The sequence below is a fragment of the Balaenoptera physalus genome (assembly GCF_965194825.1).
Source record: "Balaenoptera physalus genome assembly, chromosome: 14".
Lineage (NCBI taxonomy): Eukaryota > Metazoa > Chordata > Mammalia > Artiodactyla > Balaenopteridae > Balaenoptera > Balaenoptera physalus.
In genome coordinates this window covers 3,251,390-3,277,459 of record NC_138893.1, presented here as the reverse complement: position 1 = coordinate 3,277,459, position 26,070 = coordinate 3,251,390, and the positions used below count along the sequence as shown (strand labels likewise).

Genomic DNA, 26,070 nt, shown 5'->3' with positions numbered 1-26,070 from the left:
TTTTCTCCACAGCCTCTCACAATTTCATATTCGTCAACACTGAAGGGAAAAATTTTCAGAATGAACATTTTATTATTATGTTGAATCATAATTTAATAACAGATTACACAACGGTGACCAGAAGTATCAGGTGTAGCAATGTAATTGTAGTAGCTGAGCTCCCAGACAATTATAAACAGCAGAGACCAACCACAGCTTCTTATCCAGCCAGGGACTTACAACGCTGTCAGGTATTAGAGCTTCCACACTAAGATCCCTTAAGCATCTTTCCTAAAAGCTGGCGTTCCATATTTTACTGTTACATTGACCAAAAATTTATGATCACAAAATAAAACAATGTGAGGTCAGTTTTCTCCAATCACACTGGCAAAGGTAAAGAAGAAAGTGATAATACTGTCTTGTGGGAAGGTCAGGAAGTAGGCCTTCTTGTACACTTTGGTGAGATATAAATTGGTATAACCCATCAGCTGAAGGAAGATGTGGCTGCACTAAAAAAAGAAAAGGGACATAAAAACGTCTGCACCCTTTGTGCGTGTTACACTTCTGGCAACATTATAAGGAGGTGCTGGCAACATGCATCCTGGAGGTGAGGAGTTACTGATCCCTCAGTCTTCACGGCAATGAAAGAGCCTAGTATGGCCGCAGCCCCATAGCGCCACCTGCATCTGGAAGCAGCCTGGTCCTTTGACCCTAACATGCCATGTTATAAAAAAAAGGTTCAGAAGCATAGTGACTAATGTCTCTATATCGAACATGTATTACTTATGCAATAAAAGCAATAAGCAATACACATGAAACTTTTAAACAGAGCAGTAAAAAGAACTATGAACCAAGCACTGAGCTTTACAATTTAGTGCCTGCAACAACTCTACGGTACTACTTATTAAGCCTATTTTCCAGGTAAGAAAACGAAGATACAAGTCAATGAGCGGAAGGAAATTCAGCTATGCCTGTGTATTGCAAATTTTGAAAACTGCATGTTTTCCTGATCCCTCACCATCCTCACAAATAGGCCATGAATAACCCACCCGGGTGACAGGCACCCCAGTGTGATAACGGTGGTCCCTGCCACAACCAGTTGCCCTTCGTGCCCACCCTTAACTGTGACCTAGTGACAGTCAAACACACCAATGAAATCCCCTCATGCCTTTGGCTTGCATAATCCAAATCTGGCTTGCAGTTCCAATCTGACCGCTTGGAACTGCTTCCTTATGTCCCTCTGCGTGTCATGCCATGCCCCACTCTCCTAGGACTCGTACATGTAATACATTACTTTCACTTTCATAGACCTCTCTGCGGTGTTATTCTACACCTGCGCATAATTGATCATCAAAAAAAACCAACAGAAAACATTTTCAAGTAGCATCATTATTCCTTACAACACAGTCTGACACTTAAAACCCTTCATCTTCATTACTATTCTACAGAAAATATTTTCAATGAATAGTTTGAAAGAAAGTTACCAAGCGATTGAGAAACTGACATCAAATGAGTGAGATTTGCATGATTTTTTGCTTTGGAGCAAAGGGAGGTGGTTTTGTTGCTGTTTACTTGACTACGCTTCTGGTTTTTCAGGAATGAACAACATTTGCTCTTATAATTAGAAAAATGTTATTTAAAAAAATTTAAACTTTAAGCAAAGGCAAAGCAATAATTAAAAATGGGAGAGGTCAATGAGGCAAGGACATTACTTACCTAGAAATAAAAAGGATGAGGCTAAAGCTACCTCAATCTTGGGCATGAAACAGCGAGGAAAACAAGCATCCTTAATTCCACCCTCTAAAAACATGATTATGCTATCAAAATGCAAGCAAAAATTCTATATAGCTCCAGCTCAATGTTAAGTGTAATGTCTATACAGTAGGCCTGTGCACAGGAACAAAAAAATCTTAATTAGCCCTGAGAAAACTTCCAAAAGTAGAGATACCAAGACATTTTAGAGAGTGGAATTCTGTGACTATGTGAATGAGAAACATTTGTAAGTACAATAAATGAGAGTATAAAAATTTATGCAAGTAAAGATAGCCAAGGGAATAAGGTTTTCTGCTTTTTCTTTTTAAATTTCTTCAAAATTCTTAAAATTTTAAATTTAAATTTCTTAAAATTTCTTAAAATTTTCTTTTCTTAAGTTTGTTTTGCTTTATTGAATTTTTTATCACAAAATACATGCTCATTTTATCAAGCAAAAAGAAAATCTAATGATTCCCCCCTCCCCTCAAAACTCCATCCCCTGAGGTAACCAAATCCATCAACAACCTATGTTCAGACAAATCTATGACTGTCCTTTTTCTTTTTGTTTTCAAAAGTGGATTGTACTATACTCACAAGAAATAATGCACATCCTTCCAGTTTACTATGTGTAGTCCTAACTCATTATTAAATTATCTTAATCATATTCCATACAACAGAAAACCATAATACATTCAACCAGTCCCATTAAGGTAAATTTAGTTTGTTTCCAGTGTTTTTGCTTTACAAACATTGTTGTAATACATATCCCTATAAATATGTCCTTACATACTGATGCTTTAACTTCTATAGCAGAGATTCCCAAAACTGGGTTGCTGGAGCAGAGTAAGCATGTTTCTGTTCTCTTTTAATACTGTTTCTAAGTTGCTCCCCCCCCGCAAAAAAAAAAAGTTGTACAATTGACACTCAAATCAGCAACATTTCGAAAAGACCGTATCATCAACACTTGAAAGAGGATTTTTTTTTTTTTGGCCAATCTAATAGATAAAATGTTATCAAATAGAAACTAGTCATTTTAATGTCCTATGACTTGTGAATTTAATGTCTTTCACATGTTTACTGGCCAGTTGCTTTTCATCTTCCATGAGGGTCTACTCATACAGTTGACCATTTTTCCTTTTGGTACTTTGTCATTTTCTTCACAGTGTCTAACAGCTCTTTGCATACTGGGGATATAATATCTTGTCATGTTACTATAAATATTTTCTCCTAATCTTTCTTCTGACTTCAATTATGATTCCATTTGCTACATTACTAGATTATAAATTTTACAAACCAATTAAAAGAATATAGCATTGGATTGAGGGTTATAAGAAGCAGACAACGATGCTTTTGCTTTACACGTGAGATTTCTGGACTCTTCACAGACTTTAGCTGCTACCTAACATAAGCAAGAAGGACAGAGGTTAGCTTTTTTTTATCATCAACAGATTATGTCAATAATCCCTGTTTTTAAAAATCACTTTAGGGTTTCCCTGGTGGCGCAGTGGTAAAGAATCCGCCTGCCAATGCAAGGGACACGGGTTCGAGCCCTGGTCCGGGAAGATCCCACATGCCGCGGAGCAACTAACCCGTGCGCCACAACTACTGAGCCTGTGCTCTAGAGCCCGTGAGCCACAACTACTGAGCCCATGTGCCACAATGACTGAAGCCCGCGCGCCTAGAGCCCGTGTTCCGCAACAAGAGGAGCCACCGCAATGAGAAGCCCGCGCACCGCAACGAAGAGTAGCCCCCACTCGCCACAACTAGAGAAAGCCCACGCGCAGCAACAAAGACCCAATGCAGCCAAAAATTAATAAATAAATAAATAAATTTTTTTAAAAAATCACTTTAAAGAAAAAGTTTGGACAGTTTCCCACCATTTTACCATAAGAGGAAGAGAGAAGAGGAAATTTAAGCAAAAGAATGTAATGGTCTTTTACAAAAGAGAATTTATGAGAAGAATCCCTTCCTTACTAGGATAATAAACTATAGAAATACATATTATTAGTATATATTATCACAGATATTACACACACACAGTAAACTCAGTATTACTGTTAGATGCCCAAAAGATAGTAGCTTATGTGTCAGGCACTATGTTAAGCGCTTTCCACAGAGGATCTCATTTAATTCTCGCAACAACCCTATGAGATCTGCACCTCCATTAAAAGATGAGGAAAAGAGTCACTGAGAAGTGAATTTCACTTGCCCAAGGCACACAGCTACTATGAAATCCCAATACTACACTATTTAGCAGGAAATGGGTGCAAGGTCAAACCTTCCAAAAGACAAAAATATTATTAGATATTATCACATATGCATACTCTTGCCAGATTTCTGACACATTTCTAAAATCTTACCATATACCTACATCCGACTTAAATATGAATATCTTTAGAAGGTTTCTGAATGTCAAAGTAACCTCAACACTGTCTTATAGGAGACTATGTTGGCAAACATGGTCCAACTGACGAGTCTCTTTTTGTTCAATAGCCATAAACACGGCATCAGATGTGCTAGATCCTAGACAGGGCAAGGCAGACATGAAAATTGAAGGAAAAAAGGGTAAATACGCCCTCTAGGAGCCCACTGTTCAGTTAGTTAGAGAAGAATGGGTAAAGAAATAGTTCCAATAAAATGTGGTAAATGCCATGACTGCCAAATGTACATGAAGTGCTACAACACTACAGAAGACAGAGTGTCACTATCTGCAGAAGTGTAGGAAGTTTGCCTAGAAGAGGGGACATTTGAGCTAGGTATTGAAGGATTTGTAGGGATTTTCCAGGAAGAGAAAAATGAGAATGGCACAAATTAGCAGAGAGAAAACTTGTACAAAGACATGGACAAATGCAAAGGCACAGTCCATTTGGGGAAAGGTTGGAGAAATAAGTATAGCATGGTCACAAAGTCAGATGTTTCAGGAAAAAAATGAAGGATAAGAGTGGTAAGTTGTACTGGGACAAGATGATACAAGACCTTTTGTGCAACCCTAAGATGTTTAGACTTTACCTTATTTATGATGGATAACCATAAAAGGTTTTTAAATAGGAGAATGACATCATATCTGTGCTTTGTAAAGATAAGTGGGGAGGCCGGCTGTCCATTAGAAGACAGTGTGGAAGCAAGGAGACAATTTAGGCAACTGTTCAAATGCCTTAGATGAAAGATGATGAGGGCCAGAACCAAAGCAGTGGCACATAGCTGAACAGAGGATTGGATTTAAAAGTCACGTAGCAGGCAGAACTGAAAGTATTTGTACCTCATTACGTGAGAGGAGAAGAAAGGTTTCATTAATGACTCAGATTTCTAATTGAAGCAAAGATCACAAACAGATAAAAGGATTCTTCAGGATTCCTTGTAAATGTGTATTAGGTATTTTGCTCATCCTTCCAGAGTCGTCATCAATTTCTGAGTAAACTTACAGCTTAGACTTAGCTCACTGGAAGGTTCTGGAAAACAGCATGTACTAGTTTTGACTGACACCTCACCACAGTCTGGATCTCAGAGCACAGAGAATTTTTAAGCAGGTAGGATACTCTGTAGAAGAGAAGTGATTTGACCAAGTGCATGTACATTCTCAACAGTACACTGAACCAAAATTTCCCAACTCAGAGAGCAATTCATTACACTGATTCTTCAAATACCTGGAGAATTTCAGGCTGATCAGTTCCACATATTGAGAGATTCAATGGAGACTTAAGTAGACATCGACACAATCTAAGCCATGCCACTTTATACCTAGTAACAGCTTTGAAACCCAACCAGACTTTGCAAAATGCAGCATGGAGTCACAAGAAGATTTTAGTTATTGCTTATATACCTGCTCTACCGGACCCAGTAAAGTGAAATAGCAGAGTTTCCTGGCATGCCTAATGCTTTTTTCTTTTTTTTTTTAATTTTGGCTGCGCCAGGTCTTAGTTGCAGCATGCAGGATCTTTTACTTGCGGCATGCGGGTTTCTTAGTTGCTTCATGCGAACTCTTAGTTGTGGCATGCATGTGGGATCTAGTTCTCCAACCAGGTATCTGAACCCCGGCCCCGTGCACTGGGAGAGCGGAGCATTACCCACTGGACCACCGGGGAAGTCCCCCTAATGCTTTAATAAGATTCAAAGTTGCCAAAACCTCAAAGAGATGCTAAAAATGTCAAATCTCTTAAGAAATCAACTTTCAAAGTATCCAATCATCACTGAAATATCATTCGCTATTACTTATATTTGGCAAGATGCTAAATTAGTTCAATGGAAAAGATATACTGCAAAAGAGCAGTTCATTTAAAAAAACAATATTTTTTTAAAACTATATTTATACAGCACTAAGCAAGTTGAATTAAATAAATTACCTTATCATACAATTTGATCCTTACAGCTCTGAGATGGATAAAGTAGGCACTATCATTATCCCCATTTTGTAGATGAGGAAACTGAATTGCACATCAATCCAGAATCACACTTATGAATCTTATTTTCACGTATCTTCTGACTTTGAGTTTGTGTCTCTTCCACTAGATTGCAATGCTTCCCTTTTCTTACTATTTCATTTAAGTTGCTGAGAAAGATAAAACACAGCATTAAAACTATTTCTTTGTTGTCAACATTTTATTACATGGTACTGTAGATGAAACTCTTACACAAAAGCTAGGCCTTCCTCTGCATAACACCGGTAAGCCTGAAATTCTCCTCTGCACACCACTCACAAACAGGTGGGCACTGGGATCGCTGATGGTGTAATAAATTTCTCTCCAGCTCCTACACCTATCATTACAATCGTCCCAGAAGAGTCTGCCTCCTGAATACAACACCTCCATGGTAGTGATGGATAAACACTTTCAAAGGCTGATCATTTTGAGTTGAATTTTTAACCATTATGACTTTCTTCAACTGGAAGGATAGCTGTTGTTACAAAAATGTACAATATGTGCAAGACGTAAGTATAACCATTTTACACAGCTATCATTTCAGAAGGATCACAAATAGTGAGTTGAAAGGAAAGGTAAATTAAAGAGCAGAGACTGTCATACAGAGTGAAGTAAGCCATAAAGAGAAAAACAAATATCGTATATTAACACATATATGTGGAATCTAGACAACTGGTACAGATGAACCTATTTGCAAAGCAGAAACAGAGACAAAGATATAAAGAACAAATCCATGGACACCAAGGAGGGAAGGGGAGGTGGGATGAACTGGGAGATTGGGATTGACATATATACACTACTATGTATACAATAGATAACTAATGAGGACCTACTGTATAGCACAGGGAACTCTACTCAGTGCTCTGCGGTGACCTAAATGGAAAGGAAATCCAAAAAAGAGGGAATATATGTATACGTATAGCTGATTCACTTCGCTGTACAGCAGAAACTAACACAACATTGTAAAGCAACTATACTCCAATTTAAAAAAAAGAAAAGAAAGCTATCTATTCAAAATGTTGATCAAAGCAGAAGTCAGAGTGATGCAGAGCTAAGAGCCAAGAAACACAGACAGGCTCTAGAAGCTGGAAAAGATAAAGATAAGAATTCTTCCATAGAGCCTACGGAAGGAACAAAGTCCTGCTAACCCATTTTGGACTTGTGACCTCCATAACTGCACCCTAATAAATCTGCATTGTTTTAAGCCAAAAAAAAAAAAAAGTAATCTACTATACTTCAAAGTTAACTTGGAAAACAAATATTACAATAGAAGAGGATATATCTGAAAAAAAAAAGACCACCAACAACAACAAAAAACCACACACACACATTTAGATCCTTTAAGGATAATAATATACATGCAGACAACTATTTCTAGATATAATAGGATATTGCACACTTTCTGAATCCATGAAGAACGATAAGGATAGTTTGGATATCATTTTAGAGTTAAATATTTAGTACTATGTGACGTTCAAATTCTGTAAAAACTGATAGTACTATATGACACATCAGCCTCTGTCATCCAAAATACAAAATTAAAAAGGAGGTTAGGGCTTCCCTGGTGGCGCAGTGGTTGAGAATCTGCCTGCCAATGCAGGGGACACGGGTTCGAGCCCTGGTCTGGGAGGATCCCACATGCCGCGGAGCAACTGGGCCCGTGAGCCACAACTACTGAGCCTGCGCGTCTGGAGCCTGTGCTCCGCAACAAGAGAGGCCACGACAGTGAGAGGCCCGTGCACCGCGATGAAGAGTGGCCCCCGCTTGCCGCAACTAGAGAAAGCCCTCGCACAGAAACGAAGACACAACACAGCCAAAAATAAATAAATAAATATTTTTTTAAAAAAAGGAGGTCAATTTTTAAATTATACCAACTCAAGAGTACAATATTGTAAACCTTTAAAAAGAAAAAGACGTTGCTCTCTGTGCAAAACTTCACTTGAGACTTTAGATACCAGTCCAAATTTTATTTCCCTTGGAACATTCGTCCCATTTATAATGATAACAAGATCTCTTTAATTAAGCCTGATGGTAACAGAGTTGATCGCGTAATAGGTATTCAAATGATACTAAGTAACAATGTGTTGTTTTTAACTTCACCATTCAGAGGGCTGAATCAGCCATACTTCCTGGTTCAGGGCACACTATCATTATTTTCTTCACTTATTTATTCCTTTTTATCTCCTTAGCCCATTCCCACGCACTGGGCCCCAAAGGCAGCATGCTAACGTGTTTAATGAGTCCTTTCTGTAAGCGTTCTTATGAGAAGTCTACTGTGCTGAACTTATGAATTTTTAATTCCCATGAATGATAAATATACCTCACACTCTTACATTGTTCACCAAGCACTAGATTCTTCAGATCCATTCATGATGGTTCTGTTTAGCTAATCTATTACTTCTAATGGTTGCAGACAACTCCACGATGTGCACCCGTCATTCTACCTCTTCCTCTCCCTCTCCCTCTCCCTCTCCCAGCAATGGTCACCCCATTACCTCCTACCCTCCTCCACTACTAATAACACAGCAGCGAATAACCTTGCTCACGTCCTCTTGGGGACCTATGGCACACATTCCAGTGTCCGTCTGTGGGAATGGAGTTGCTGGGTCACAGAGTAGCTAACAGTTAATCTGCTTAAGTAATGCCAGACTGCTTTGCAGACAGCTGCGTGAGACTATGCTCCCACCAGCCACACACAAGCTTTCCTCTTTACTGTCCCCTGCCCTCCCTCGGCTTTACCACTTACTAGCTTCGTAAGGACCACGAACAAGTCTACCTCTGAGCCTTGTTTTTCTTTTCACTAAAATTAGACTATTTACTCCCATTCCCTGCTGTGGTTGTTGGGAGACACAAATGTTTTAAATAACATGTAAGTACTTTAAGGGATAGAAATAGGTGTCTACAGATGTAAGCAATTATTGTTGTAAGTTTTGTTCTTATGATAATTTATAATCATCCTGCACCGCTCCTCCCCCACACACACACCTCTGCCAAATGAAAGGAGATAAGTGAATAAAGCTGAAGCATGGAAAAATGAAACTCTGTCCTGGATACCGAAACACTGAGGGAGACTGAAACAGAATGCGGAAAATACTTTTTCTTCTTTATTTACTTAATCAAATATTTTATTAAGGACTATATACCTGGCACTCTTACTAGTAGTAAAATATAAAAATTTGTAAGCAAATATACACATAGTACATGAGCTAATTTTCCATCTATGCCTTAAATTTTGTACATACATTTTATTCCAAGATGTAATTACCTCAAAGTCGGTTGCTTCTGATATCACAACATAACGGCTCCTATTTATTGAGCACCTACTGTATCAGCGTATCATGTATATTTCCCCTAACACTTAGAACAATCCTTACAAGGTGGATGTTATTACTCTAGTTCCACATATAAGCAAACACAGTTAAGTGATTTACCCAACAGAGCAATTAAATGGGAATTAATTGGCAAAAGAGTGAGAAAACCCCAACAGGTTATTCTCAACTCCAAGCTTCCTCTTTCCACTCCACTTCATTTCCTCTTAAAAGACATGTTCAAAGATACCTTTAGCAGAGGCCAGACTACCATAGGAGCTATAAAGATATGAACCAAATGCCAAAGAAATTACAAAGATGCAAACACAGTTCAACAATAAATCCTAACATTTATTTAGTATTTATTACATACCAAGTGCTTTATGTGTTTTATTTATCATCCTTATAAAAATATTGTAAAAAAAAAAAAATTGTAAAGGAAGTATCCTCATCTCTATTTTCAAAGGTTTGGAAACTGAGATTCAGTTTACCGAGGTCACACGGCTGCTAACTAGTTAAAACTCAGACTAAAACACAGGTCTTCCTAACTCCAAAACCATGGTTTCTGACTAAATGAGCACTTACTTGAGAGTAATAGACATGTTCTAAAATTAGGTTGTGGTGATGGTTTTCCAGCTCTGTAAGTATACTGAAAGTCATTGCATTGTACGCTTTAAATGAGTGAATTTTATGTATATAAATTATATCTCAATACAGCTGTTTTATAAAAGACTTCTTTTTAACTGTACTTTCTTTTACAAGCTTGTAAAATCTTACTGACATCAATTCTTTCAATATTCACCTTTTGTCCATAGTTAAATCATAAATCATAGTTTCAAAATTCTCAGATTCAGTACCTGCCAAAGGAACAGTTCTCCTGTGTATTTTCCCCTTTTCCCCCATTCTGATCTGATATCATTCATTCTCTAGAGATGTCTTTTTCTTGTACAGTTAAGCATACACTGCCTTTTGATTCTACAGTCCTACTCCTGGTATTTAATCTCCTACACACACAAAAAAGATGTGGGTAAGGGAATACCTATGTCAACAGAAAGATCTATCCAAAAACATACATAGCAGCTGTATTCATAGCAGCCAAAGCGGAAAACAATCCAACGTCTGAGGAATGGGTGAGCAATTCGTGGTATATTCGTACGAGTTATTACTCAGCAACAAAGAGGAATAATCTACTAATTATTATTAATAATAATGATACTAATACCTACAACATCATGGATAAATATCAGAAACATTATGCTAAGGGAAAGAAGCCAGGCACAGAAGAAAACACATAGGTAAAGCAAATCTATGGTGAAAGAAATCAAAACAGTGCTTGCCCGGAGGGTTGAAGGGAGTTTAATGGGGAAAGAACCCAAGTGAACTTCTTAAGAAAATAAATATTCCGTCGTGATGGGGCATTAATGTTTGTAAGAGTGGGAGAATTGACACTTAAATCTGGTGAGTTTTATTGTATATAAGTTATACCTCAATAAAGGTGATTCATAAACTTGCACACACACCAACATACACACAAAGGGAAGAAAAATCTGTTATGCTTAACTTGACCTCCAAAGAAATAGAACCTTAAAAATCCCAGTTCCACCCTTCTAACATCTAATAATCCAGTTACAGACCTCAGTTCACTCATTTTTTTAAATTAATTTTTATTGGAGTACAGTTGATTTACAATGTTGTGTTAGTTTCTGCTGTGCAGCAAAGTGAATCAGTTATACATGTACATGTATCCACTCTTTTTTAGATTCTTGTCCCATGTAGATCATTACACAGTACTGAGTGGAGTTCCCTGTGCTATACAGTAGGTTCTTATTAGTTATCTATTTTATATATAGTACTGTGTATATGTCAATCCCAATCTCCCAATTTATCCCTCCCCCCTACCTATTCCCCCCTGGTAACCATAAGTTTGTTTTCTATATCTGTGACTCTATTTCTGTTTTGTAAATAAGTTCATTTGTATCCTTGTTTTAGATTCCACATATAAGCAATATCATATGATATTTGTCTTTCTCTGACTTACTTCACTCAGTATGACAATCTCTAGGTCCATCCGGTTCTCTCATTTCTAATCCAGATATCTCGGGATCTACTTGGTATTTATTTTGTGCCAGTGGAAAAAGAGACCTGATCAACCATTCTCAGTACAAGAGTCCTTTCTTTACTTAAAGTTCATTTAAACAGCCTACTAAACTATGACATTCTGGAGAGTAAAAACTGGTTCTTATTTACCCAGGGTTCCCCATGTTTGCCTGATATCTCTTAAGTGCCAAATATATTTTGGATAACAGATTAATGATTCAACTAAAAAAATTCAGTGTTGGAATTCCCTGGTGGCGCAGCGGTTAAGAATCCGCCTGCCAGTGCAGGGGACACGGGTTTGAGCCCTGGTCCGGGAAGATCCCACATGCCACAGAGCAACTAAGCCCGTGTGCCACAACTACTGAGCCTGTGCTCTAGAGCCCGCGAGCCATAACTACTGAGCCCGCGTGCCACAACTACTGAAGCCCACGTGCCTAGAGCCCATGCTCCGCAACAAGAGAAGCCACCGCAATGAGAAGCCCGCACACTGCAACAAAGAGTAGCCGCCGCTCGCCACAACTAGAGAAAGCCCGTGCACAGCAACGAAGACCCAATGCAGCCAAAAATAAAATATAAATAAATACATAAATTTATAAAAAAAAAATAAATAAGTGGTGTGCTGGAACTAGCTAATACCAGCTTTCAAGACAGCCAACTCTGTACATCTCTTTCCAACTCCACGTTCACCTCTCACTGTCAGGTTGAAATCAACCACGATGGAAGTATTCTGTGATACTGTTATTTATAATAAGAAATATATATTTGGTCTTCAACCCATTCCTGGCACAGAGTTCCTAAAACCCTTGGGATTTCCTAAGTGAGGAGAGCAGTAAAGGTGTCTTGTTATGTTAATGAGCTTTTGGAAAGCTCCTAAGGAAGGGAGGCTGGTTGCCAGTAGAGCCAACCACGTGCAGGGTTGGGACTGAAAGTCCCCACGCACCCCCTCAACCTCTAGGGAGGGCATAGGGACTGGAAATTGAATCAATCGCCAGTGGGCAAGGATTTAATCAGTCATGCCTATGTAATGAGGCCTCCATAAACACCCAAAAGGAGGGGCTCAGCGGAGCTTCCAGGAGGGAGATGGAGCTTCCCTGGGGAGACAGAGGGAGAGTGATGTGCTCCAAGAAGACATGGAAGCTCCGAGCCCTTTCCACAGACTTTGCCTTATGCATCTCTTCCATCTGGCTATTGCTGAGTTATACCCTTTCATAATAAACCGGTAATCTAGTAAGTAAGGTGTTTCTCTGACTTCTGTGAGCTGCTCTAGCAAATTAATCAAACCCAGGAAGGGGTCATTGGAACCTCTAATCTATAACCAACCGGACAGAAGCACAGGGGATAAGCTGGGCTCGTGACTTGCATCTGAAGTTGGGCAGGGGCTGTGGGGGGCAGACTCGTGGAACTAGGCCCTTAACCTGTGGGATCTCAACGCTATCTCTGGGTAGACAGTGTCAGAATTGAGTTGAATGACAGGGCACCCTCTTGGTGTCAGAGCATTGCTTGCTTAATATGGGGGAAACCCTAAGACCCCCAAATACACACTGGAATTAGTCACCAAAAGTCGTATTTTCCCTACAGAAACAGGCAAATGCTATAAATCAGGGCTTTTGGGTTTTGTTTTGTTTTGTTCTTTGAGAGCCCGTTTACCAGCATATCACTGATCATATCTCAAATTTAAGAAAGAAGAAGGGGAGGAGGGGAGGGGAAAGAGGAAAGAGGGGAGGGGGAAGGAGAGGAGGAAAGAAAGAAAACCTAAAGGACCCAAAGAGGCCAAGCAGTTGTCCCCCTGCTCTCCACCTACTAAGTGAAGTGTCCCACTTTGACTCCCATTCAAATCCCTTGCCTTTGGTGAATGTTCAATCACCAGCCCAGACTCACTGAGATGTCCTCTTGCTATTTCTCCTTGCAACTAATAAATTCCTGATGCTCTAAGACATCATGAATTGCAAAAAGCAAAATTTCTTTAAAATCAGATTTTCTGGAGAAAATAAACCACTTAAAATAAACAATACAAAATGAACTTGAAAGTTCTCAACATTTGGAAAAGTATCCTAACATTAGGAATGCCAAAATATGAGTGGGGGAAATGCTTCTGTATCACTTTATTACTAATTATCTCTACCTCTCTTTTAGAGTTTAATTTTTTTTTTAATCATAGACTATTTTAGCTGGAATAAACCCTAGAAATAGTTTATTCCAACTCTCTCCTTTTCCCAGTGGAGAAACGGAAGCCCAGGAGATGATAAGATTCTGCGGATCCGGTGTTACTGTTACCTGGGGGATGGGGACTCCATTCCTGGCCTCCTGATTTCACCACCATTGCTCTGTCCATTTCTCAAGCAGACAGGGGTTCCAATCCAGTTTCAGCCCTTACCAACCATAACTTGCACAGCCTTCCTGAAGCTCAGTTTCCTTGTGTATAAAGCAAGGAGGGGTAATGATTTCTACCCTACAGTTTCTTTTGAAGTACATAGCGTCTACTATGAGAGGCACAAGAAATCACGGCTGTTATTAGTAAAGATGCATATGTCTTCTCCAACTAAATTCTGAACTTTTTTTTTAACATATAAGGATATTTACTTGCAGCACTGTCTGTAGGGGCCAAAAAACTAGAAACAAGGCAAACATTTATTAATAGGGAAATTAGGAAATAAATTATGGCCTACCCACACTGTGAATATGAGGTCACCATAAACAAGAATAAATCAGATTGCTTTTTCAGACAGTTCTCCATGCCTTTTGGTACACATTTCCATTCTGTGGCACTTTTCAGGGAGGAAATTAGGAAGTATAAGTCTATTTCCTGATGCACCTCTCCTTAAATTCTTAGGTACCTTTATCTACATTTTCTTCCCTTCTTGATTATACACTAAAGGCCAAACTAAATATGAGGCACCTGAATAAATGATACCAAAGATCTAGACATGGAAAATTTTCTGGTGCTGGCTCTCTGTGAGTCTTGTCCTATGTAAACTCAAAGTCACCTGGATTATGAACTTCTTGACAGTACAAACCAAGACTCTGTGTACCTGGGAGTCCCTTTCACATGACAGGAGTGCAAAGTATTGTTCATATAATTAATGCTGCTCCTAAATCTGAATGCCGGATCCTTCTCAATATTTATCCGATCATCAAACATGAACTGAAGGCCCACTGTGTGTCCAGCCCTGTGTTTGATGCTAAAGGGCAAAGCTGCAGTGGCAGAGCGTCTTTTTGCCAGATTCCATATAAAATGTCATGATGTGAAAAAAAGAGGGACAAGAGAAGCCCCACACCTGTAAGCAGATCCTTGGCATTAAGTCATGGCATTACCCAGAGGAGCTACACAGCACAGAAACGCAGTTCCATGCTGGAGGGACAAAATAGCTACTAATGAATCACCATAGTTACCTTTAAAACACTTTGGAAAACAGCCTGCCAAATCAGCCACACACAGTTCTTTAGCCTACACTGGCATTTAAATTAACTTCCATTCTGCCCCTTTCCTCTACCAGACCAAGTCCACATATTCATGCCCTCCCTGCCCAGAAAATAAAATGTATGTTCAGGCCAATTTTTCAATATTTCCCTTTTCTTAATATTATCTGAAAAATGGCAGCAACTGAGCATCACCTGATGAAAGAAATACCAAAATAACTTATTTCGTATTTTAAAGCTCTAACTCCAAACACTAGTTCACTTAATCTTTATTTATTAATATAAATTGTCAAGTACTAAAGACAGTTTCTTCTAAGAAAAATACCACTTCTACTCAGTTCTGAACACATATAACTTTCATGTTAAGTGTGTTTGCTTTCTTCTCACCCAACATAAGACACTTACTAATTAATCCATATAGGACCATCCCAAGAGAGGAAATTCAGGAGTAATTTCCATAAAACATCAAAGAATTGGTTCTATTTTGGTGCCGTTGATCTCACTCCCATGGTCAAACAGGAACCTGATTGGTTCCAGGAAAAACCTATGTCCTTTGGAACAGACAAATCCATTGGAAGATACAGTTTGCCCCCTGTATCAAACACAAAGGGACAAGTGTCCAAGGTGTAATTCAACCATGAGTATAGATTTTGAAGATTTATCACATCCTTTAGGGTCCAATCAGGAAAAAGATACTCAAACAGATACTGCACCTAACTTTGATAGAACGTTCAATCTATAACCACAGCTGTGCCTCTAGTACTTAAAAACATGGCTAATAGAAAGCACACAATATCAAAATAACTTCTAAAATTACATATAGAAGGCAATTAAAAAATTGTTAAGCTGTTTTCACATATTGACATGGGATGAAAATGAAAAATCGCAGTTAAATGGCCCTACTGTTCCAGGTACCTTAACATTAACCCAACATCTCACTGCATTTACATTTGCAAGACCCAAGGGTAGAGTTATGTGAACAACAACCCAGTCAATACAGACAGGGAAAGGTTACTTCAGATCTGATGACATCATGAATAACCTTGATCTTTTCAGAAGGGTAGACTTTAATAAGTTTGGAGACATTGTAGCAAGGCTAAACATTCCACTTACAATTCATTAACTCAGAACCATTCTCAAGTAAAGGTGTCAGGTACCTGGTCTCACCAATTTCAGGTATTTATTCAAAAAAGTAAAAACGCCATTTATATAAGCTAGAATTTCACATGACCACCAATTTGGATTATAATGATTTCCTATAACAACAGTAACACAGTCTATAAAAATATACAAACATTTTGTGCATAAAATAATGGATAACTTTTAAATATAGATGTTACTACTTGGAAATTAACCTAAGAACAGCCACTGAGAGTCCAGAACAATTATATTATTTTCAATTACCGAAATATTATTCTAGAATTAGGCAGACTCACTTGCTCAATGCATTAACACTGTAAAGGGGGGGAAAAACAGAGGTACTGAATAAAGGAAAACGACAGCCCTAATGTAACCACTGCCACAAAAATGCAAACAAATTCAGAATCCACAGTGTCTCTTTGGATTTCAAACCACACCATTGGTCTTTATATTGTCTGAAGGACACTGAGCCACATTTCCTGCTATGGAGCCTCACACATCACTGTACAGATTATGAAAGTGGTATTTATTTATGCTTTATCAAAAAGAACAGTGAGAACTGGCTAAATGGTTCATCATAAATAACCATCTAACTACGGTCCAGAATCACAACTCACTTATTCATCCTCCACGGATTTGAGAACTAAGAGAAATCGGCCCTCTAGATATGAGTAGCTGGATTGAAGATATTCAGTGGATTGCTCGATTTCAGTCAGTTTTTGTCTCAGAGCTGTGGTTTTAACTTTACATTCACTTTCAATATTGAAAATTTGCTTCCTTAAAGATGCATCCATCTGAGCCCAGGTCAGCAGATTAGAAAGATGCCTAAACTGCTCTGCCAGCAATCCATGTCCGCTCTGAGACTGTCTCCCTCTGGTTTTCCTACTGGAACCTTCTTGTGATGGCCTACTCTCCCGGAAAAAGTTCTGGTATCACCCTAGCACGTCTCCTGGCTGTGCTTTTACCAGAAAGCCACCTCTTCCAAAATCAGACAAGCCACACTTGCTCTCAAAAAAAGCAAAATTAAAACTCAGAATCGAAGTAGCAATAAAAACCACCAATAGCTTCTGTCAAGACTTAAAAGTCTTCTTTTGAAGACCTCCCCTTGATTCCCTAAGGATTTTTAGAGATGACAACTGAAGGAAAGATATGATAGGGGCTAGAAGATTTGTGTGTTTCAAGGGCAATTCCACGTAACTTGAAACTAGGTAAACTACTGCTTTCAAGGCTATGTTCGGTTTGGGAACGGTAATATTTCTCTTTTTTCCTAAAATAGGTAATGTATGCACATGGTTTAAAAAAAGAAAAAAAAAAGTCCCAAAAGGTGTGTGAAACTGAGTCTCCCTCCCACCCGTCCCCCAGCTCCCCTCCCAAGGACAACTACTGTTTAAGTCCTCCTTCCGTAGACCTTCTATGCACATGCAAACATACGCGCGTGTTTTACACCAGTTACCCTCTATTACACACACACACACAGTGGCAGCTGCAAAACTGCTACTAAACGCCTCTGGGCTTAAAGGTGGCAATCTGCTCAGGGGTGTGGGGCGGGAGGAAGGAGACCTATCTTGAAGCTGCGTTTTGCACATCACGCATCCACTTTTTACTTCGAGGGTGTTTTACTTGCGCGCCAAGGCAAGGCTCTCAAAGATCAGGGGAGAAGGTAAACGCACCGCAAGCCACCCCTTAGCACTGCACTCTATATCTGCACTGGCCTGCACTTTTTCTATGTCCCAATCTTCAAAGTAAATTTTGTATTCTCACTGGGTTAAATGAAGTATCTCGACTCACCTTCAGAAAAGAAAGGGAGGCGAAAAAAAAAAAAAAAAAAGCCTAACTCTGAAGGTAACTTTCAGAACCAGGTGATTTCCTTCCTCCCTGCCAACGTGGGCAGCCGACTTCGCTCGTGTCCTGCGGACGGTTCAGCCTGGCACGGAGTCGGAGGGGCGAGCCGAGGACACAGAAGCCCAAAGACGGGGGACCGAGGCGAGGGCGTCCCGAGCCCCGGGCCGCGCTTTTCCTCTGGACAAATGTTTCCCAGCGGGAGCCCCGCAGGTTCGGGCCCTCCCTCCCTCCTTCCCCGGGATGCTCGCTCGCGCGCGCGCCGGGACGGACTGCGAGCTCCCGCCTCTGCCCGCGGCCGCAACTTCGGTCCCGCGCCCTCGGGCGCAGCCGGACCCCCAGCGGCCGCAGGGACCCGGTCCCCTCCGCTCGCCTCGCCGGCTCCGCCCGGCACCCCCAGGAGAGCAGGGTTCCCGGCGGCGCCCCCGCGCGCGCCCGCCCCTCCGGCTCCCGGGCCCCCCGCCTCGGGCCCCCCGCGCGCCCCCGCCGCGCAGGAAGCCACAGGTAGGGGGGCGGCGCGGCGCTCACCTGCACAGGAGGGGCGCTCTCGGCGCCGGCCGGAGACGAGGAGGCGGAGGAGGCCATGTTGTGGAGCGGCGGCGGCTCCTTCCAGAAACTCCGCTCTCCCCTCCCCGCCCCGCTCCTCCGGCCCCCAAACGTGAGACCTCTCGGAGAAAAGTTCGGCGGCGGCTCAGGAACGCCGAGCGCGGCCCCGCGGCGCCCGCCCCGCGCGGCGTCTCCTCCCCCTGCCGTGTCCGCAGCGCCCGCCAGGTGCCCGCCCGGGGCCGGTGCGCGGGGGGCGGGCCCCGCTCAGGTGGAGGCGCGGGGCGGCCGGGCCCACTCCCCGCTGGCCACCCGGCCCCGGCGAGCATGCCCAGTCGGGCGGCGCTGGGGGTCGGAGCGGCGGCCGGGCGGAGGGGGCGGGGCGGGAGGGGAGTTGGGGGGCGTCTCACCTGGGGAGCGGGGGGCGGAGGGAGCTCCGGGAAGGGAGGGAGGGCAGGTCCTGTTTCCTGCGGGCTGCTGAAGAGCGTTCCATTATAATAACAAAATACTACTACTGCTAATAACAATAAGCTCTGAGGATTTGCTTAATTGGTGCTTATTCAAGCGCTAAGTGAATAAAATCTTTAGGCAATTTTGCTTTCGCGCTTTTATTATTATTCATCTACAGCCTGCAATCCATGTAGACGCAGTGTTTGCCAGGCAGACAGCTTCAAAACAATGTCCATAGCCTCCCTTGCACCCCACCGAGGTCCCAGCAGCACCTAGGTGGCCTCAGCTACCTGTCCAATGAAAATATAAAACTCTGGAGCAGTGTGAGGTGCGAGGGTGTGAAGTAGACACTGAGCCTCATCCATCAAGGAAACAGGGGGCAGGACCTCTGCGTGTCCTTTCTTCTAGGAGCTCCTGTCCTCGGGGACGGCTGGATTCAGGACGCTGCTCTCCCGGAACTTATTATTCAGCCGGGGTGCCGAGCGAGGTAACTGCCCCTCACAGAATGTCTCCCAAAGGAGAGCCCCTCGCTGGAGTCAGGGGAGATGCGTTTAGTCGGTGCACGGAGCAGGGTCCGGGCATTACATGACAGCCAATCCCATTGGAGAAAAAGTTATTCCCTTTTCAATGCTCTCTCAGTTCTTCTGATTACAACAAGAAGAAAGTATTCTCTGTCAAACACTGGCTAAACTCCCTATTTATCAAAGAGAGCAGGCCACAGGCTCAAAGCCCTAGGTAAGCACTGCTCTCTAACTAGAATCTATAGCACCGTTAAATTTTCATTGTTTACTGTTACTGTTACTTTCGATGTAGGGCAACTGAAAGCCGTTTTCTACTGATGGTCGGGATCCAAAGTTTTCTTTTTAAGCAAGTACATGCAAGTTTAACAACATTATATAAATAAAGATAGTAATCGTTTAGATGGGGCTGAGATAAAGCAAAAATTCTACAGATAGCTAGGGAACGACTGAAACATGGGAGACTGACGACAACGTTTTCACCAACTAGTGACAACAAAATCCTGGAATAACTCCTTCACCAGAGAGCAGTGAGTTAGCTGTGGTCGGGGCTGAACACCTAGCTCACTTCCTCCATAACACACTTAAAGCTGAAACAACATTTACTGGCATCGGCTCTGTGTTGGGCTCTCTGCTCAGCCCCTTATTCATAATATCTCATTTAGTCCTCACGAAATCCTTGTGAGACAGGCAGCACAATCTGGAAATGGAGGCTCAGAAACGTTCTTTTAGCCCAGGTCACACACTAATGGAGCACAAATGACTCCATAGTCCGGGCACGCTTAAGTTGAATTTTACAAACCACTTCAGAATTTAGCAAGTCCACAAACCCCCTGAAAGTTTATGTTAAATTCTGCATGCTGGACTTCCCTGGCGGTCCAGTGGTTAAGACTCCAAACTCCCCATGCGGGGGATGCAGGTTCCAACCCTGGTGGGGGAACTAAGATCCCACAGGCCACGTGGCAAAAAAAAAAAAAAAAAAATTCTGTGTGCTCTTTCATGGAAACAAGGTATATAATTTCATCAACTTTTCAAAAAGATCTATAGGTCCCCCCAAAGTTTAAGAGCCACTGTTAACCATTTTTTGGAAGACAGTCCCACGACTTGGATTATAAGGTCCGTGAAGGCAAATGCCCTGTCTTCTTCTAGCTCCCCTGTGCCTTCTAGCCTGGTGCATTATCCCCTCAGCCACTCATAGGAACTGATCGAACTAAATTATCAAACGTGTGATGCAGAGAATATAGGCTACAAGAACGAGTTGGGACGGCTTGCGAAGAGCGTCACCTTGAGGAATCCAGCACGTACACGCGTATTCTACAAGCCAGCTCCCTGGCACCTACACAGCCCCAAGAGCCATCTTACACAAGCGGCAAGCAGCTAACCAGGTAGACAATAGAGGGAGGAAGGAGCAAGACCTCTACAGGAAGTTAGCACAAGAAGCAGCGCCTGGGACACGAGCCCAGAAACACGTGCATTCCTGCGGAGCTATTCCAGTCCAGTCTGTTTATGCAGCCGTCTGTTTCTGAGAAACACTTGTGTTCAGGTTAAAGACACGTCTCCTCCAGAGGCCGGCTGCAACACATCTGAAAAAGCTGACTACTGGGAGAGTAGCAGCATCTCTCCTCCCCAAAACCTTGCCATACAGCCCATGACTGCTTCTAATTTTGTCCTTCTCTGTGTCCCTCCCTTCACAGCCAAGTGTCTTAAAAGGACAGCAGCCAGCGCTGTGTCCCTGCCTCCTCACTTGCACACCCCTTTATTCAGAGTCACCAGCATCTGCCCCTGCTCAGCTCCTGAGGCTGGTCTTCTCAGATCACTGTTGACCTCCTATTTGCCATGTCCATCAAGGGTATTTCCAGACCTTATCTCAGTTAATCTTTCGAGGGTACTTAACACGGTTGACAGTTCCTTTCCCTTCCCCTTACGTATTTTCCAGGCTTTTGACCTCAGTCTTCCTTCTCGTACCACGCACTGTCTCTCTGTGATCTCACCCCCGTGAAGGCTGCAGCTATCACATAACAACTCCCTAATCCAACGTAGACAATTTCCCTGAGCCCCAAACCCATATTTCATCATGTCCAAAATAGAACACCAATGGGACTTCCCTGGTGGTCTAGTAGTTAAGACTCCACGCTTCCACTGCAGGGGGCGCGGGTTCCATCCCTAGTCAGGGGAACTAAGATCCCACATGTCGTACAGCCGAAAAAATGGAACACCAAGCAACACAGACCTTGAAGCCAAAAGAGGAGGCGTGGAGATCTTGGAGGGGAGGAGACTCTGCCCCCCGCCTCCCGCAAGTCCAGTCAGGTACTGAGTCCCAAATAATTCTTTACAATATCTCTAAATTGTCCCTTCCTAGCCATCCCCACTACATCCCTGCCTTTACCCTTCTAATTGCCATGATTTATTGAGCAATTACTATGTGCCAAACCATGACAATTTGCCTTCTCTCACCCAGACAACTAAATTTGCCTCAGTTTTGTGCAGTGCAGCAGCTCTGTCATCCAATATTATGATTGTCCTATAATTTCAAATCTGTTCACATGACTACACACATGATTTGAAAATCATTTAAAGCTCTCTTTATCCTTCAGGCTAAGATTAGATTTAGCAAGGGTCCCTGTCCGCTGCTGCCCCCTGATCTCAGCATTTCTCCATCAGCATTTCCATCTCCATGCCCTTCCTCATCTCTGTCTCAGCACACCACACACACACAGCCATTCCGAATTACTTGCAGTTCCCCCAAAACCCCAAGTCCATTGCCTTTTTACAGGCTGTCCCTACTGCCTAGAAAACCCTTCTCCCCATCCTCCAATCCTCTGTCTCCTCCATCGTCTCCGCCCAGTTAACGCCTATTCATCCAGCAAGACTTCGTTCAGAAAATACATCTTTAAGGAAGCCTTCCCTGACCTCGTTTCTATTAAAGTGTGGTTCATTGCCCTTTCAATGTTCTTCCAAAGCAACATACCTCCAGTTATTGTGAAAAATAGGTCCACACTTTTTGCAGTTCAGAAATCTTAACGTTACAAACACCAACAACCTCCACTGAACTGACGTGGGGCTGTTTATAGTCTTTATTCCATTTAGCGTGGATGAATATGGTTTTGTTATGGGGTACCTGCCCCAGACCCTTTTATGGGTATTATGTAATATACATTTTGTGCACCATATCAACATTCTAAAAATTCAGAATTGTGAAACACATCTGCCTCCAAGGGTTTCAGTTAAGGGATATAGACCTGTGTCCTTCCATTTTTTTTTTTTTTCTTTTTGGCCGGACCGTGCAGCATGCAGAACTTCCCTGCCCAGGGCTCAAACCTGTGGAAGTACAGAGTCTTAACCACTGGACCACCAGGGAAGTCCTCTAAGGGATATAGACCTCTATAACCATTGCTTTCCTTGTCTTTCCCCCTTGTAATCATAAGCTTCTTGAAGCTTCAACTGTACTTTATTCATGTCCAAATCCCCAGTATCTAATGCAATATCTGGTTCTATAGAGGTTTGCTGAAGAAATTAAGGATGTATTTATGAACTTGGACTGTATTTCATAGGACTGCTTTCCAAGGTTGAAACCCGATACCTCCCCTTGCTCCACACATGGCTATCCCTCTTCTGGATACCTTGCGCACACACCAGATTTCTCACTGTATAATAACTGTTTGCATAACTGTGTCTCTAGTGAGACTGAGCTCTCAACAAAACAAAGATAATGATGTACTAACCTTTGTATTTCTGGGTTTGCTGTGAGCAGTACAATATCAGACACATTATATACTGGCTCAATACATCTTGTTGAATGAAGATAGAAAAGAACATTGGGGGAGAGAGAAAGAAGGGAAGATAAAAAAGAAGAATGGAAGAAGTCTGGGTGAAGATGATTTAATCTCTATTTAGAGGACTCTAATAGTATGTTCCAAACATACTATGTTGTCACTTCACAACATTTGTCATATTTGTGCATCACTTTCATTACTTAATATTTTTATTTAAATTAACTTTGTACCTAAACAAATTTATTTTTAAAAGAAACTTTCTCGGGCTTCCCTGGTGGCTCAGTGGTTGAGAGTCTGCCTGCCAGTGCAGGGGACGCGGGTTCGGGCCCTGGTCTGGGAAGATCCCGCGTGCCGCGGAGCGACTGGGCCCGTGAGCCACAATTACTGAGCCTGCGCGTCTGGAGCCTGTGCTCCGCAACAAGAGAGGCCCTGACGGTGAGGGGCCTGCGCACCGCGATGAGGAGTGGCCCCCACTTGCCGCAACTGGAGAAAGCCCTCGCACAGAAACGAAGACCCAACACAGCCATAAATGAATAAATAAATTAAAAAAAAGAAAAGAAAAAAGAAACTTTCTCTTCTTATCCTAATGGAAAATCACTTTCCCTTGCACTAAACAATGTGATGAAAACAAAATATTGTCAATTTCTTATTTTATTCTGTATTCCGCTGAGGCCCTCTCTCTTTGTTATAAAGGAGCCTTAGCAAGTATTAAGGGGACGTGAAAACTGCCACTAGATGTGAACTTTCTCCTTAATGTTAACCAAAGGAGTGAAAAAGAACTGAAAAGGTAATAACTCATTCTATGATTCAATATTATTTAATGCCCTATCCTTAAACCACCTACTGTTAGCTCAAGAACCACCAGTAGAAGGAAGACGATATGAACTTTCCTCTCTTTTTTTCCTCACTCTGCCTGTACACTTAATGACATTTCTCCACAGCTTCAATCGGACACTCTATTCCTTCCAGAGTAATTCCTACTATAATTAGTCTCTAACTTATGATTACGTTTAAACAGTAGGAATTTCCCACCTGACTGTTAGCAAGAGAGACGTTTCTGCTTGATGGTGTCCAAGAAATCTCCAGTCAACAAGGAAGTAAGAGTTAATACAGAAATTTTTATCCTGTGAGAAAATGTTTTGAAAGTTCAGGAGATTGTGGTTAGCAAATGTGTGTTTGTTTCATAAAATAAGCAAGTAATAGAAAAGCATTTCTCAAATAGAAGGAGTATCTATATATATTTGATTACCACCACCCATGGGAAATGTGATCATACATAGAAATATGTCCCTTAATTTGTAAATTTTATGAGGGAAAACAGCTCACCAAGCACAAAGTTGAACCAAAATGTTTTCTCTCTTGTGGCTTTTCGTTTTCCCTCCCCCATTTATGGTCTCAACTGGGTAGAAACTCATACTTCTAAATACACAATAAAGATCATGGCTTAGCAATATTTTTATCAGAGTCAACTGGAAAAAGAGTATAATGTTTATTTATTAAGTTTTGCAATCCCAGGTAGAAAATGGTTAAGTAATTTATTTTAATATCAATTTCCATTTCTTAATTCCTTAAACGTTTGAAAGGAAATAGAGATTTTTCTGCTATTCCCCCATAGAATGAGAAATATTGTTGACTCAACAAATTTAAGATAACTCATTATTGATTTTAAAAACACAATCGTCCACATGATCCAACAATCCCACTCCTGGGCATATATCCAGAAAAGACAAAAACTCTAATTCAAAGAGATACATGCACCCCAGGGTTCATAGCAGCATTATTCACAATAGCCAAGACATGCAATCAACTTGTGTCCTTCAGCAGATGAATAGATAAAGAGGTGTGTTATATATACAATGGGACATTATTCATCCATTAAAAAGAATGGAATATTGCCATTTGCAGCAACATGGATGGTCCTAAAGATTATCATACTAAGTGAAGTCGGACAAAGATAAATATTACATGATATCACTTACATGTGGAATCTAAAAAATAATCCAAATTAATCTATTTACAAAACAGAAACAGACTCAAAGACATATAAAACAAACTTATGGTTACCAAAGGGGAAAGGAAGGGGAGGAGGGATAAATTAGGAGTATGGGATTAACAGCTACACATTACTATATATAAAATAGATAAGCAACAAGGATTTACTGTATAACACAGGGGACAATATTCGATATCTTATAATAACCTATAGTGGAAAATCTGAAAATATATACATATTAATATATATGTATAACAGAATCAGTTTGCTCTACACCTGAAACTAACACAATATTGTAAATCAACTATACTTCAATAAAAAAATTAAAATGTCTATGGGAAAATATACCCTAATCATAGATCACTATTTATATTATACTTACCTATTTCTTTTGGGTATATTTCTCTACAAGTGAGATTTTTAAAATCACATTTAATTTTCATATTTTAAAACTATATGTTGCATTAATCTTCAGGGCTACAACTTTATATATTCAAAATTTAGAGAATAAACCTCTTTACTTTGTAAAAGAAAAAAAGACAGTCACAAAGTAGTTTATGAAATGGGACTAATAAACCTCATCGTCGTAATAACTTTATAATAATAATCAACTTCATAGTAGAGTTACAGAAGAGAAAAGATTGATAGGGTTCAGTCTACTTTATGTCCACACTTTTTTTTTTTAATCTTTTGATGTGCCACACAGCATATGGGATCTTAGTTCCCCAACCAGGGATCAAACCCATACCCCCTGCTTTGGAAGCACAGAGTCTTAACCACTGGACCACTAGGGAAAGCCCCTATCTCCACATTTTGATTCTAATAACTTCTCATCAATTTCTCTTA

General features: G+C 41.2%; 1 protein-coding gene across 1 annotated transcript in view; it reads right to left on the bottom strand.

Annotated features, from left to right (window-relative positions):
- Positions 1-18,819, bottom strand: part of LOC309642898 (uncharacterized protein) — a gene marked incomplete at its 5' end in the record, with an annotated part of 184,267 nt that extends 165,448 nt beyond the window's left edge. Inside the window, one exon of the mRNA XM_082424962.1 lies at positions 18,476-18,819. Within this exon, the coding sequence (XP_082281088.1) occupies positions 18,476-18,819 (344 nt within the window). The remainder of the gene's footprint in view (positions 1-18,475) is intronic.
- Positions 18,820-26,070: the final 7,251 nt, after the last annotated feature.